This window comes from Carassius auratus, chromosome 8 (genome assembly GCF_003368295.1).
Source record: "Carassius auratus strain Wakin chromosome 8, ASM336829v1, whole genome shotgun sequence".
NCBI lineage: Eukaryota > Metazoa > Chordata > Actinopteri > Cypriniformes > Cyprinidae > Carassius > Carassius auratus.
Window position 1 is genome coordinate 25,671,135 of NC_039250.1, and position 16,050 is coordinate 25,687,184.

At 37.6% G+C, this 16,050-nt stretch overlaps 1 protein-coding gene across 2 annotated transcripts; it reads left to right on the forward strand.

The window, feature by feature from the left end:
* Positions 1 to 32: 32 nt before the first annotated feature.
* On the forward strand, positions 33 to 14,500 carry LOC113107792 (sterile alpha motif domain-containing protein 3-like). 2 transcript variants are annotated; one of them, XM_026270509.1, is made up of 7 exons: positions 33 to 828; positions 1,021 to 1,221; positions 2,301 to 3,307; positions 3,832 to 3,901; positions 5,683 to 5,860; positions 10,020 to 10,185; positions 13,936 to 14,500. In XM_026270509.1, the coding sequence occupies exons 2-6, from the start codon at positions 1,032 to 1,034 to the stop codon at positions 10,177 to 10,179; spliced, it is 1,605 nt and encodes a 534-aa protein (XP_026126294.1). In that variant the 5' UTR covers positions 33 to 828; positions 1,021 to 1,031; the 3' UTR covers positions 10,180 to 10,185; positions 13,936 to 14,500. The 2 variants fall into 2 exon arrangements, with proteins under 2 accessions (XP_026126294.1, XP_026126295.1); XM_026270510.1 differs by lacking the exon at positions 33 to 828 and having other exon boundaries at positions 871 to 1,221.
* Positions 14,501 to 16,050: the final 1,550 nt, after the last annotated feature.

Here is a 16,050-nt window from a genome sequence, read left to right on the forward strand (position 1 = left end):
TTGAGTTTTGAACTTGAGCCAAAACTCTCAAGCTTTGTAAATATATGTTGGTTATGTGTCTATTCAGAATGACTTATGAGCAGCAGCCTTTTTATTTTGGGTAGGCTATGTCATGTGCATTACTTGCCAAAATTGGGGCTGTCTGGTTAACTCATAAATATGTACCATGGGATTTTTATTTTACAAACATCAGTGTTATATATATTTTTTTCTTCGGAAGCAGGCGAGATAAAGGTGAAAGTTTCCAGAGCTGTTTGGCGAAATCAAAGCGCCAGAGTGGGCGGAGTTTACCCAGTCTAGAACGATCTAGAATCTGTGGGGGAAAAAAGCGCGAAAGAGGCAGCAGCACTTGAATTTCTGACTCGTCGTCAGTGACAGACAAGTTCCGTTAATTCTCAAATCTAAGTTTCTTTACACACGGCTTTGTCTTGTATTTATTTTGTTTTCGTCTTTGTGTTGATTTCTTTAACTTTTTGCCTGAGAGGAATTCAGCGACAACGTTTCCGTGAGAGCTCCGACGGAGACGTCTTCGCAGCCGTTAACGTTAAGCTCCGTTAATAACAGACTATTACTCAAATTTACGTTTCTTTATACACGGATTTGTCTTGTGGTTGTAAAGTTATTTATTTTGTTTTCGTCTTTGTGTTGATATCTTTCACTTTTTGCCTGAGAGGAATTCAGCGAAAACGTTTCCGTGAGAGCTCCGACGGAGACGTTTTCACAGGCTTTAACGTTAATGTATTTTTCCCACCCGTGGCCTCTGCCGGAGTTTCCATCTTGGAATCGCGGATCCTTCACAGACTGCTTATCAGGACTTCCAGAAAATCAGTAAGTAACTTTACCATCACTACTTCGAGCAAAAAAAAAAAAAAAGAAATAAAAAAAGAAAGTTCAGTGCCACACCCTTGTCAGGCTGTGGAAAGCCAACAGCCTGTAGAGAACCTTGCAGATTATTACCCTCTTTCTGTATATAATCAATTTGGTCTTAATCGTGTTGCTCTGCATCATTCTGTGTTTCAGAAGAATGAGTAATGGACTCCATTGAGAAGGCAATACAGGCCGTGCTACCACAGCTAGATGAAGCAAAGCTTGAAACGTTAGTCAATGAGTTGGTGAAAGTAGGTGTTGAAGGACCAGATGATCTGCAGTTTATTCAAGAAGATGACATCAAACATCTGCTCACACCCATTCAGTGCAGAAAAATTATTCATTCCTTGAAAGGTGAGATTAGTTCTTTTAATTAACATATATTAGTTGATCCGCTACAATTAATAACTAAATAAATCCGCAATCATTCAATCATAATTTTGTAAAAAAAAAAAAAAAAGTGGTTATATGTGGATGTTAGTGTATACCTGGTCCAAGATTCTGTCCCCTTTGGTCAGGCAGGTGACATGTTGATAGAACTTGAGGAGTACAGATTGAGGTTAGAATTATTGAAATCCCCCACGGCAATAAATGCCCTTCTGGATGTGCAGTTTGCTGTTTGCTAATGGCAGTATATAAAGCCAAATTTGCTTTAAAAAAATAAAAAAATAAAAATAAAAGATGGTATATACAGGAAAAATAAAAACTATATTCTTGCCTCTGCAATGCTGTCTCTGCACTAGATACAGTTATTCCATGCAAAACTACAGACCCACAGCTTTCCAAAGAGCCTAATCACTTGATTAAAGGCCCAAGTATGTAAGAACAGTGCAATACAGTACAGAAGGATAGTGGTCGCATTGCAATTGAAAACAGCATTTAAGATATTGCCCATATTCCCCCATCCATGCAGATCACATAGTCATGCATTGCATTTGCTCTTTTTTTAAACACATTGATTTTAATATACACCTGCAATGCGGCTGAAAAAAAGCACATCATCAAAAATATTTCAATGTTAACATGTAAAATAATTTTCTTGTTTGCCATCAGTTGACCTCAAATCACCCATCTAGGCTGATTAGTAATTGAGATGAAGCCATGACAACCATTTTTGAAATGACCCTTTTCCCAAGATCAGATTTAAATACATTTTAGTCTGTTATTTAGTATTTTTTATAGTTTGTTTATTTGAACTGTACCAGAATCCAAAAAAAACAAAATAAAAAAACATTTTATATAAATTTTGTTGGTTTAACCCTATATTGACCTACCTATAAGGACTTGACGGCCACCATTTTGATTTTATTTTATTTTTTAAGTTTTAGTTTAAGTACATCTGATACTATTGTAAACCACTAAGAAACCTTTTGTTAGATTTTTTTTTTTAGGGTCAAACCTTATTTTCACCTGACTATTCTGTGCTTTCACAGTGTGTAATGCAGGTCCTTCAAATCCCCAGCTGAGCCCTTCATCGTCTGAGCCACTGTCAGTTGCCTATTCCAGCACATGCCCCATATCATCTATAAGTCCCATCTCTGCATGGGTGAACAGTTTTGAGGTGCCATGGAACAAAGTGAGGCTGACTCTTAGAAGAGCAGTAGATGCTGGTGAGAGGCCAGCTCCGGATGACCGCAGACACTTGATAAAAGTCACTGTTGATGCAATGAGAGAGCGTTCCTTGAACCCTACTCGCAGAGAGTGTGTGGTAGTGGCTAAAGCTATAACTCAAAAATATCCAAATAGCTTTTTAGACAAAAATGAAGAGGGGGAGCTAATTGGATGTGGGTATTTCAGCATTATAAATCAGCTCAAAACCAGAGTAGAATATTTGAATCGAGGCAACTCTCTTTCCCGTCTGAGGAAGCACAAACGCACCCAGAGAGATGATGAGGATGGTGATGATGACCAGCCAGCAGTAGCTACATGTGCAAGAATCGACAGTTATGGGTGTGTTCGTTGGCAGCCAGCGGACTATCCAGATGGGGAAACATCAGCATCATTAGAGGAAAAGAAGCTTGAGATGATTGATATATTCAGCCGAGAGGGACTAAAGGGCGCTGAGAGAGGAAGGGTAGAAGACCTAATGGCAATCACTTATGCCAAACAGCGGGAATACATCAACGCAAAGCCTTCCCCAAGCATTCTGGATGTGGGTAAAGAGTGGCCATTTCTCTTTTCACAGAAGTTTTTATTGTCACACTTCACCACTCTCACCAATGTTGAACTATACACAAGACTGAATGAAGATATGGACAAAAAGGGTAAAAGACTCCTGGATTTCTTCAGTAGTCAGATTACAAAGTGGAGGAAAGAAGTAAGAGCTGTTCTGAAGGAAGCCATAAAGAAGGACCGAGAAGGATCTGATGGCCTAGCAGCGATGCTTGTGATGTTGGCACACTTCAAAGAGCAAGAGGAGTCAATTTTTCTCATTGCTGATGTAAGTTCTTTAATTATTTAAATCTTTTATTTGGAGTTTTCAACAATTAACTGTCACATTTACCTGTACACAATTGTATCTCATTTCCCTGATTAGAGTGAGAATTGTTAATGCAGGTTGACGAACCTCCAGTTTTTCAAGTAAATACAGGTTTGTGTCAGGTTTATGTTATTGGTGGTTGAGCACTTTTTCCTTGATAGACCTCACCTCACAATATAACCCACTTGGTGCAAGCTTCTATCTCAATTCCTGGGTAAATGCTGGGTAAAGTCACTGTTGTCCACTGTGAGCACGATATTTTAATTAATATTTTAATTAAGAGAAAATTGATGTAGTGTTGTAATTGATAAAGATATTGTGGTACTTAGTTAATTTTTTGTGTAAACCTTTCACAAACCTTCAGAGCAAAAAAAAGGACCATTGCTCATTGCTTCCTTATCAACAAATTTCAAAAAGCTTTTTCTATCCTAGAGATAATATACAGCCTACCTTGTTTCAAGTAACAGTTATCTTTGCTGGCATAGGAGACTACCACTCCCGCAGACGCAGAGGCCCAGCTGTCTCTCCCAGTCACTCCAAGGATCATCATGCTCGGTAAGTTTCACATTAACGAATCCTTTGAATGTATAGGGCACAAGCAAAGCAAAGTTTCTGGAAAACACTAGTGAATGTGTGTTGTGCCATTCTCTGCTACTGCACCAGTCAGTAACAGCACAGTCACTCCAAAACTTAAGTTATGTGGAGTAATCTCTCATCTTTAATAGCCACCTATAATGTCGTGATTGCTATTTCAGATTGCTTGCTATGCCTGTATCACTCATTGTTTTTCTATCACCAAACCAGTTATTGCTGCTTAAAGGATTAGTTCACCTCAAAATGAAAATTTCCTAATAATTTACTCACCCCAATGCCATCCAAGATATCCATGTCTTTCTTTCCTCAGTGGAAGAGAAATTAAGTCTGAGGAAAACATTTCTGGATTTTTCTTTGAATAATGGACTTCAATTGTAACCAACGTTTTGAAGTCCAAATCAATGCAGTTCAATTGTTAGGATTGAGTTGGGAACTAAATCTTCACATCGAAAGGTCGCGCTCCATTTCACCGGCCATCTTTGCGTATTTCCACCGGCGATATCGAGCGCAACCTTTCGACTTGATGTAGTTCCCAGCTCAATCCTAACAATTGTAGTTAAAAAGTATATAAATTATTATTATATTTTTTTAGAAAATGACCAATCATTTTGCTAGATAAGACCCTAATCCTCAGCTGGGATCCTGCACAGCCCGTTGAAGCACTTCAAAGATCTTTGAAACTGCATTGATTTAGACTTCAAAACGTTGGTTACAATTGAAGTCCATTATTTGAAGAAAAATCCATAAATGTTTTCCTCAGACTTAATTTCTCTTCCACTGAGGAAAGAAAGACATGGATATCTTGGATGGCATTGGGGTGAGTAAATTATTAGGAAATTTTCATTTTGAGGTGAACTAATCCTTTAAAGGGTTAGTTCAGCCAGAAATAAAAATTATGTCATTAATGACTCACCCTCATGTCGTTCCAAACCCGTAAGACCTCTTCGGAACACAGTTTAAGATATTTTAGGTTTAGTCCGAGAGCTTTCTGACCCTCCATTGAAGCTGTGTGTACGGTATACTGTCCACGTCCAGAAAGGTAATAAAAACACATCAAAGTAGTCCATGTGACATCAGAGGGTCAGTTAGAATTTGTTGAAGCATCGAATATACATTTTGCTCCAAAAATTACGACTTTATTCAGCATTTTCTTCTCTTCCGGGTCTGTTGTGAGCGCATTCACAACACTGCAGTGACGCCCCTGACATACAATGCTGCTGACGTGTTTTTTTTTTTGTTATTGGTTGCACCAGAAAACACGTCAGCAGCGTCGTACGTCAACTGTCGCGTTCACAACAGACACGGAAGAGAAGACAATCCTGAATAAAGTCGTAATTTTTTTTATTTTTGGAGCAGAATGTATTTTCGATGTTTCAGTAAATTCTAACGGACCCTCTGATGTCACATGGACTACTTTGATGATGTTTTTCTTACCTTTCTGGACATGGACAGTAGACCGTACACACAGCTTCAATGGAGGGACTGAGAGCTCTCGGACTAAATCTAAAATATCTTAAACTGTGTTCCGAAGATAAAAGGAGGTCTTATGGGTTTGGAACGACATGAGGGTGAGTCATTAATGACATAATTTTCATTTTTGGCTGAACTAACCCTTTAATGCACTGCTTCGAAGATATGTATGCTCCCTGCCCTGTTTTTACAATAATTTATGTGGAGAAAATCTTTTATAGAATGTATTGCTATGAAATATAATTTTTGTGATGACTCTTGTCTTTACTAAGGAGAGACAATACTGACTGCAAAAAAATGGATGCTGTCGATCGAGGGGAAGGTCGTAATCCCACCTGGTGCTCACATGGCAGACTTCACCACTGCCTTGGCCGCTCTCTTCGCCTGTTACTATGTATTCAACCTAGAGTGTCAGGTGGAAGCCAGCACAACACTGGAGTTTGTTCAGAGGTATTTTTTATCTTAAATAGTTTGATTGCAGTGTAAAAGCAAATTGACAATTGAAAAGCTGTTCAAAATCATCTTCTCCCTTTAAAATTAGGGCTGTGAACTGACACTGGTCTCACGGTTCGGTTCTATTACGATTATCATGTCATCGATTCAGTTCAATTCGATATCACAATGCATCGCGATGCACCGCATTCTCAATTTGACATTTTTCTTCAAAAGTGATGTGTGCGCACGTGTGTGTGCTGGCCTGTTCAAACAGTGACATTCCAGTTGGGAGTAAAGCTTGTTTATGCCATTAAGAAAAGAAAAATCTGTCATATAAATTGTTTTAAAGAAATATTCATTTAAAAGCAGCGTTTATTAATCGGTGTATTATGTTACCATTAAAGATGCACGCATCAACCGTCGCTGAGTCCGCTGTTGAAGGTTACGATCATCCATTTATAATCACGCATAACAACACAGAATAATAGTAATTTGAACATCGGGTCAGACTCTGCCAGGCGTTAACAGCTCGGGGTGAAAACGGCTAACGTGGTTTATCAAGTTAGTGGTATTACCTCCTGCATATTCTATTTGTGCGTGGCATGAGCGCACACAGTGCGTCTTCTGCAGGATGTGCTTACCAGGTTGTTCATAAAAGCTGAAATGTGCCCAGATGTAGGCTTTAAAAGTAGTTGGAGCATCTTTAATTACTCGCACTCGCGTCTCGCCTCCCTCTGCCATTGTATGCTACCGCGACAAATTACGTCAGAAAAGTGTCAGTACATTATAATCGATTATGGTCTATTACTGAGCCGATACCGTATTGTCCTCATCTGCATCGTAGAAACGATAAATTTTGACACCCCTATTTAAAATGTTATGGAATTGGGCTGGGCGATATGGCTGAAAACTGTATCACAATATAAGTGTTTCATATTGGTCGATATCGATAATTATTGATATTTTTATGACCTATTTAAAATAAGGAACAGGAGAAAAATATATTACATTTAAAAAAATTTATTTTAAAGTTAAAGGAATAGTTCACCTCAAAATGAAAATTTCTTTCTTTCTTCAGTGGAAAAGAAATTAAGTTTTTTGAGGAAACAATAGCAACCAACTGAGTTATTTGCCATTGAAGTCCATTATATGAAAAAAAAAATCCTGAAATGTTTTCCTCAAAAAACTTATTTTCTATTGAAGAAAGAAAGACGTGGATATCTTGGATGGCATTGGGGTGAGTAAATGATTAGGAAATTTTCATTTTGGGTTGAACTAATCCTTTAACCTTCCCCTGATTCATAGGTGTGATTGGCAAAGGACAAAAAAGCAGGAAAATATAATGCGCACCTATCATGACGCAGTGACAGCACGTGTGATTATTCCAGTAGTTAGGACATCGCACAAGATTTGTGTTAACACAGAACACATTTCATCAGTGGATAGTGTTTGTCGTTTATTTAAAGTGTGGTTTATGTCAGCTGAATGTGCTGAACGCTTTTCAGAGAAGATGAGGCAACGTTATTTTAGTACAATTCACACCCAGCGATAATTCAGGGAAAAAAATCTCTGAATGCTTCACGTGAAACTTCGGTCTTCCGACCTATCATTGTGTCAGTTCTCAATTGATTTTGATGGTAATATCAATTTTAATTGATATGCGCGAAGGGAGAAATAGCAAGACAGTTTGAAGACTGTGAGAGTGTGCGCGCGATGCCGGAGGAGGGGCTCTCTTTCTCTCTCTGCTCGTTCTCTCAGTAACATGCGCTTGCCTGTAGGGCTGGGCGATATGGAGCAAAAAATATATCTCGATATATTTTGCTATATCTCGATATACGATATATATCTCGATATCTTTACAGGAAAAATAACCCCCAAAAAACTACTGCAAAAACAAATATGGCAAATATTACATGTTAAGGGGCCTATGAAACATTTTATTTTTTTCTTCACCATATGTTTTATTGTTACTTAATTCTGTGTTTTAGCATGTGCAATTATTTAAATGCATAAAAACAACTTAATTAGTTAAAAACAATTCTTAAAATAGCCTTATGTGAAATGTTTTTTTTCCCTTCAGAAATTCTGTGTATTTACATTTTTCTGATTATCAAATGAAGGCATAAAACATTCATTTAATTTATCTTTTAATTATTTAAAATTAAGCAAACTTTATTTTTTGGTAAACAAAGGGGATTTACTATTAAAAATAAAACATGGGAGAAATGTTGTGTGATTATTCCTTATAAAATTATGTTCATTTCATTTTAATAGTAGTAGTAGTGGGCTATCTACATTCTGCTGTCCAATAGTAATAGATTTCTGTCAAATACTTTTATTTTGACGGGTTTACCTTTACAGTTCTGTGTATGTGATACCACAGTCTATGATGTGATATGAGCTAGTCTTACTCAAATCAAACGGTCAGATGCTCATGAAGTGACTCTCAGTGCAGTTCTGGAGATGTTCCTCATGTGTTCACGTCTTTATTTAGAGAGAGGAAAGACAATGAAATCAGCGCGAGCGTTATGCGAGCTTCCGTGTTTAATGAATGAAGACGCGCTTCTGCTCCATTCGTTGGCACAGACACGCAGAACATGCAGGATTCATATTTAAATAGACTTTTCCGGGTTAATATTTGCAGATATTAGTCCATTTCGCGATTTGATGTAAGTGCATTACCGACTTTTGATTAATTCATTTAAAATTTGACCAATTCCGTGACATTCCGCGTTAAACTGTAAATTCCATTTTTATGACTGGATTCCGCGATTCCGTCCGCGTTTCATTGGGCCCTACAGTAGACATCTGCCTGCCGTTCGCCCTACGCCTTAAAACTGAAGTATCTCCATATAATGGAGCCAGTTGTCTTTTTTTTTTTTTTTTGACTAGTTCTCTACACGCGAGGTGAGAGGGGACAAAAGCAAGGAGGCGGGGGCGAGCGAACGGGGGCGAGCACAGCACAGGGAAGGCAAACAAGCAAAGTGGCGGAATCAGAATATAAACAATATATCGATATATACGATATGTCAAAATCCATATCGTGTTTAAAAAAATATCTCGATATATTTTAAATATCGAGATATCGCCCACCCCTACTTGCCTGTCAGAATTGGCGCAGCAGTCAGTCATCTTATCTACATCACTCACCGATCAAACAAGGCTTTCCACTTATCACTCCACGCCGGTTCTGTTATTGAAGAATCCAACACGAGACAACGATATGGTGCAACTAAACTGTTACATGATTGGCTGGTAGTGTGTTACTCCCTATGTTGCTAGGTTACCAGAGAGTGAGTGCCTTTGTTCATGCAAAGAAAAAAACAAAATCGAACGTTTTATCGAACGCATTTTTTATTGATATTGATTACATGTCTATCGCGATACATATTGTTAATGTTTTATGGCCCAGCCCTATTATGTAAAGTATCTGAGTATCTAAATAGTGTAGGTTGAACCCTCCTAACAACTTGAATGCTTTAGGAGGACTGTTGGGCATGTACACACTATATTTTTTACATAAAACCTTTTGGGAATAATTAAGCTCCTAATTCTTCATTTTTTTTCAGGCCATCTGATGTTGAGAATATATCTTCTGGTTGAAGAATTGTAGCTTGTTCAGGAGGTTCTTTGTTGTTTTCCACGTCTCAGATCTTTAAAGGAGTATGGTGTTAATGCTTGAGTCGAATAGCCGTAGTTTGGTCTTGAGTGTCAAATGCAGCTCTTGCCTTGCCCATTCTTGTGGTTAACCATCAAGCTGGCCAGTGTCTTTCTGTTTGCACTTTGGTCGTTGTGCTAATATGGAGACCTGTCTCAGCTGACTTCTGTTCTACCCCTCTCAGTTTCTCTTACATTTGTTGGTGTTTTTGGGACAGTGATGTGATATAATCTGCAAAGTCTAGGTCATCCAGTTGTGTAAATGGGGTCTATTGGATCCCATTGCGCCTGTTGTCAGTGGCTTGCCGCATGACCTAGTCGGCCGCATGATGTAGTCAACCTTCGAAGAGGAATGGTAATCAAGAAAGTAGACAGCCTTGACTAAATCCTGTTGAGATGTGAAATGCCTCTGTCAGCTGGCCTTTATGTATGATTCTACATTGCTCACTGCACTTACAGTTATTCATTAATGTGCGCATATTGTCCCATCGCCTAATTCCTATACTCATGTTCATAGGTTTTTAGTCAGGATTAATCCTGACTCCAACAAGTGCACTGCCAAGGAGCAGATGAGCAAGACGACTGGGAGAGTGGTGAAGCGGAAGACTTCATACATGAACCCCCATGTCATCTCCTTCATCAGGGACTTCACGGAGTTCTATTTGCTAACTGACTAGATACAGGTGAGGTTCTGATAATAGCTTTAATAATAATTATAATACAATTAATAATATAGGTATCTGTGGGTTTAATATAATTAATCATAATTTGATAATAATAATAATAATTATTAGGAATGCACCAATACTGGTATCGATATCGGGCCGATACTAAGCTCAATGTTCTCGTACTCGTAAAAATGATTTTTTTTTACTCCGATACCAACAACCGATACCAGGCGTGTAAGTAGTGTTTGTGTTTAGAAAAAGAAACACTGACAACAGAGGGTATAATGGGGATAAAAAAGGCAGTATATGAAGTAAATCTATCTTACTAGTGAAATATTAAAAGAAATATAGTAACACACATTGCTTTGGTGCGCCAGCTGATAAGAGAAAAACGTGCTGTGGCTTGAGCGTGTAGCGGGACAGACGCGTGAGCTAGTCGAGCGCATCCATTTATCCAAACGTCATTGGAAAGTTTGTAGTTCAGTCAGATGTAAATGGCAAAGAAAGTCAAACAAGACAATGTAGCTTATCAACGTTAACTGACGAGAGAGAGAGACTTGTTGATTGCTCTTGATTGACTAAATCATATATGTAAGTAAAACATAAACTGTTACCTTATTTATTAGGGCTGGGTAAAAAAATATGGATTTTTATTTTATTTTAATTGATTCTCATTTTTGCAAAACTGATACTGATTCTTAAACATTTTCATCGAGACATCAGTAGCTATATTACTAATATCAGTGATACACGCCTTCATTCATAAAATATTCCATTAACATATAGGACTGGGTAGGGGTGGGTACCGAAAGCTGGTATTAAACGGGCCCCGGGGCTGAATTTCGAAAGACCGCTGTATCGATAAGCTCGGACGTTATCGGTTCTCCTGTCGGTACTTGGAAAAATACACGTAATGTTATTATTGCTATAAAGACGTTTTATTTCGCCAACCTTTTCTATATACCATAATATTAAACCGTTTGTCTGTGATGCATTTTTGCTATTCGCAGTCCGAGAGAGAGAGATCTCCACAGTGCGCACATGACAGCCCTAATGAGTGACGTTGGAGGACAGAACTAAACATTCAAACATAGCCTGGTTACACTTCAGATTTTTGATTACTCTGATTTTATTTTAGATTTTGGCTTCCAAAGATTATAATAATAATAATATATTTGAGGTAAAACGATTAAAAACTATAGCTGCATTCTGTATAGCGCAACTTAATTCCCTTTGCAGCAGTAGGCTACACTCTCATTTTTCCCTACAACTTAAACGTAACGACAGAATCAGATTCAGCATTCAGTGATTGTTGTAAAATGCAGTCTAGCTACTGTTGCTAAATTGCGGGACGCTTTTAATAATAAAAAGAGCTATTAATAGCACAAAAATATGCTCATGAGATGCTGTTCCCAAGGCGGCGCACGCAACGAGATGAGCAAATTATACTTTCAGTTTCATGTGCACGTCTAAACTAGCAAATGTACACAAAAATATGTCTAAAATGGACATAGGTATGGAAATAGTTGTCAGAAAATATAGCGCATCAGTCACCTATTAGATCTGCACTCGGTCTTAAAGGGTCAGTGTCTAATAAACATGCTGACGATTGCACCATTACTGTGAATTAAACAAAAAAAAGGCTTAAATGAATAACTTCAGCTTTAATAAGCATTAATCTATCTATGATAAACTATGCAGCGTTATTTTACATTTGATTGCTTTACTAGAATTCTGTTTAGAACATACCTGAACAGTAGTAGACCTTCCTGAAATTAAAGCACTGTGTAGGCCTATATAATGTGTATCTTTGTTAATTGTTTATCTTTTGTTATATATATATATATATATATATATATATATATATATATATATATATATATATATATATATATATCTATATCAAAGAGTACCGACAAGAATACCGTTAAAGTATCGGATCGATCGATCGAAGCCGTATCGGTAAGAGTAGTAATACCATTAAAACCTTAATGATTCAGATGTTCCAATTCGATTTCGATTCGCAAGCTTTCGATTCTTGATTTTAAATTAATAATAAGAAATTAAGAGCCACAAACCTGTATATTAAACTCTTTTTACTTTAGGTACACTTGGGTACATTAAAACAGAACCCAACTCTATATTTCAAATGAATAGAGAGGATTTTTATGCAAGTCAGAACAGTCACTTGCCTTGATCTAACATCATTTACATACATAAAATCTCACAGCATTAGCTGTAACATGGAGGCTGCAAGCCTATGAACAGTGTAGGAAAACTAATACCGGCTTTTGGGTGATAGATAAATATCAGGGCCTGAATTTCTGTGATATTTTTTTTTTAGAATCTGTGTGGATTAATATACTCAACCTACAGGCTAAAGTGAAGCAGTGTTTGCAGGAATTTACCGCATTATAAGTGGGAGACCAACGGGAATGATTAAAATGATGCGCATAATACCACGCCGAAATTAGAGCCCTGAATATGGAAAAAAATCGATTCGTGGTCCCTAATAATCGATTTTGAATCGACCACATTTTAAAAAACGATTAATCGATAATCAATTTTTTTTGCCCAGCCCTATTAACATAAAGCCATAAAACTTGAAAATCAGTGTTTCCCACATATAGACTAATTCGTGGTGGTGTGCCACAGAATCAACAACGGCTGCCTGCCACATTGCGTTTCATTATTCATTTAAAAAAAAAAAAAAAATAGTGTTGAAAGAAAATGATTAACTCACCCTCCATTTCTCTCAGCCGCCAAAACGAATTTTTGTCCCGCCAAAGCCATTTGAATGGTGTGATGTAGATGACTGCTGCACTTGTGACAGGGCGCATGTTACTGATAGAACGAGCAGAGAGCCCTGGCCGCGCACGCACTCTCACAGTCGTCAAACTGTCTTGCTCTCTCTCGCTCCCTCAGGCATGTTCCTGTGGCTCAGTGTTGTAGAGCATTGCATTAGCAGTGCAAAAGGTTATGGGTTCAATTCCCAGGGGAACACATGTTAGGAAATAAATGTTAGCCTGAATGCACTGCAAGTCGCTTTGGATAAAAGCGTCTGCTAAATGCATAAATGTAAATCTAAATATTAATCAAAATCAATTGAGAATTGACATGATGGTAAAAGATCGGAAGACCGAAGTTCATGTCGAGCATTCAGAGATTTTGTTTCCCCTGAATTACCGCTGGGTGTGAATTGTGCTAAATAAAACGTTGCCTTATGTACTCTGAAAATTGTTCCGCATCAGCTGAAATAAAAACACTTTCAATAAACAAACAAAAAACTATCCAGTGATGAAATGTTGACAAAAATCTTGTGCAATGTCCTAAACTCCCGGGATAAAACGCGTGCCATAGTCCGCTACTGACACGTCTGATTCTCGAACTAATGACTCTTTTGAACCGATTACATTTAATGAATGGTTAAAACAACTGTCCAACACTGAACTCGCGAGTCGTCTGAATCGGTGTATAACAAATTGGTAACACTTTACAATATGGTTCCATTTATTAAACTTGTTAACTACATTAGTTAACATTAACTAATAATAAACTGCACTTCTACAGCATTTATAAATCTTTCTAAATGTTCATTTCACTATTTACTAGTAGCCTACATTATTAAAATAAAAAGTTGTATTTGTTAAAAGAGCACTCTACTTTTTTTGGAAATAGGCTCAACTCCCCCAGAGTTAAACAGTTGAGTTTTACCATTTTCGAAACCATTCAGCTGATCTAATGTGTTTTCTTCTTTAATTTCAGGGCTCCAACTAGGATTCTAGGTCTCCAAGGTCAGGGCATGCAAGAGGCCATAGTGGCAGGGGAAGTTTATTTTCCTTTCTGTTTTAAATGTTGATGCAAATGTTAAATATTTTTTTTTTTTTAATGTTCAATATTTTATTTTATTTCAGTATTGCCATAGTGTTATTTATTACTCTTTAGAATGTGGTAATAATCAGTTATTTGCACAGCTTCAAAGTAGTTAATTTTTTTGACCATGTTGTATCAATTTGCGTTATTGTTCTGCCATAGCAACCAGTCATGTGGAACTAGTGAATGAACTAGTAACAGTTTGCTCTGTAACTTTACAAAACTTGTAATGAAATAGCCTCGTTTTGTAAAATTTTCTTAAGTCAGTAATTAAATTTAGCAACAGTAGAATACGCAGATAATAGACTTCACGCCATTAAAAATTACAAACACAGAATGTTCGTTAACTTTGGATGGCATAATGGCATGTTGTCCAATGTCAATTATCCCTTTATGTTGTACCTGTTTTGTCATTCCTGTTCACCAAATGTTTTTAAATAAACAACTGTTAACAATTTTCTTATTGTCTGCAGTTGATTGCAGGATTTTAGAATATGGGTGATTCTTTTAATGATGGCTAATATTAAATCACAGTGATACAGTATTTAAATTGTACAGTGGGAAACTGAATTTACAGTGATTAACTGTTATCTACTGCTTATAGTACTGTATTGCATACAATACATAAAAACAGTGCTTAACTGTTTTTTTGTATGTAAATACAACTAAAATCAGTGTTTCATTGTTTTTTTTGTATTTTACAGTGAATACACAAACTACTGTAAATGGAAGTACAGTACCCTTACTGTAAAACGTATTCACAGTAACTTACTGGCAACAATTAGCCAGTAAGTTACTGTAAATACAACTAAAATCACAGTATTTAATTGTTTTTGATTTCACAGTGTATACATAAAATACTGTAAATGGAAGTACAGTACCCTTACTGTAAAACATATTCACAGTAACTTACTGGCAACAATTAGCCAGTAAGTTACTGTAAATACAACTAAAATCACAGTATTTAATTGTTTTTGATTTCACAGTGTATACATAAAATACTGTAAATAGAATTACAGTACCCTTACTGTAAAACGTATTCACAGTAACTTACTGGCTAATTGTTGCCAGTAAGTTACTGTAAATTTTACGGTACATTTTTTACAGTGTATACTGTTCCCCAAAGCGACCCCTAGAGGACACAGTTTGAAGTTCCCTTGAAAGGGAATGTCTCAGGTCATGAATGTAACCATGGTTCCCTGAGTAACGAGACACTGCGTCCTTTAGCTCCCTGCCATGCTTCGGACGCAAGCTTAGGACGAAGAAGTGAAAGACGTGTTCTCCTGGCATCTACTTATCCATAGTCACGCCGGTAGTGATGTCAGGGTCTGTCGCCGGCCAACTCATTGGTGTTTTTTAAATGTATGCTTCAGACACGGGTCACAACGAGGTGTTCCCCATAGCGACCTCTAGAGGACGCAGTGTCTCATTCCCTACTCAGGGAACTATGGTTACATTCGTAATCTGAGACGTCCTGTCCAAATTCAACACAATATTACATGGTAAACCACAAACTTTCAAGAATATGAGGTGTACATGACAACCTGTTTCACCTCCCCACTTGATGGGATCAGCAGGCTCAGATAGTTTAAGTGACATACAGAAGCCCAGTTTAACTGGCAGCATACTGACCACCTTCTTCATGTGCTGTCCGTTATAGATGTCTGGGATCAGAAGGTTGCATCTTTAATACTAAAAATATCTAAACAAAGTTGTCAAATCCTTCAATTCCACGTGCCAGTGAAATTAAACCCGATCAGTACCTTCAGATCCTTCAGCGGGATTTCTAGAAGTTTGTGTAGAGTGTGAGACCAGATGGTCTCCACTTCCGCCAGCACAGTGGTGAAAGAGCCAACCGGCCCGCTGTGGCTGTTCAGGTGTCCCCTGCAAACAGGCCAGTGGATGCTTTAGCAGTCTGTAGGCTTCATATAAAATGCATGATCATCAGAGACGGAGAGGGGACTGATATTACATGTCAAGCAGGCACAGCTGAGCTTCCGTTTACCA

Excerpts from the sequence above, each read along its gene's own strand:
- LOC113107792 (XM_026270509.1), top strand. The coding sequence starts at position 1,032 with ATGGACTCCATTGAGAAGGCAATACAGGCCGTGCTACCACAGCTAGAT. Across the intron at positions 1,222-2,300 it reads AATTATTCATTCCTTGAAAG|TGTGTAATGCAGGTCCTTCA; the intron begins GTGAGATTAGTT and ends GTGCTTTCACAG. Across the intron at positions 3,902-5,682 it reads TCCAAGGATCATCATGCTCG|GAGAGACAATACTGACTGCA; the intron begins GTAAGTTTCACA and ends GTCTTTACTAAG.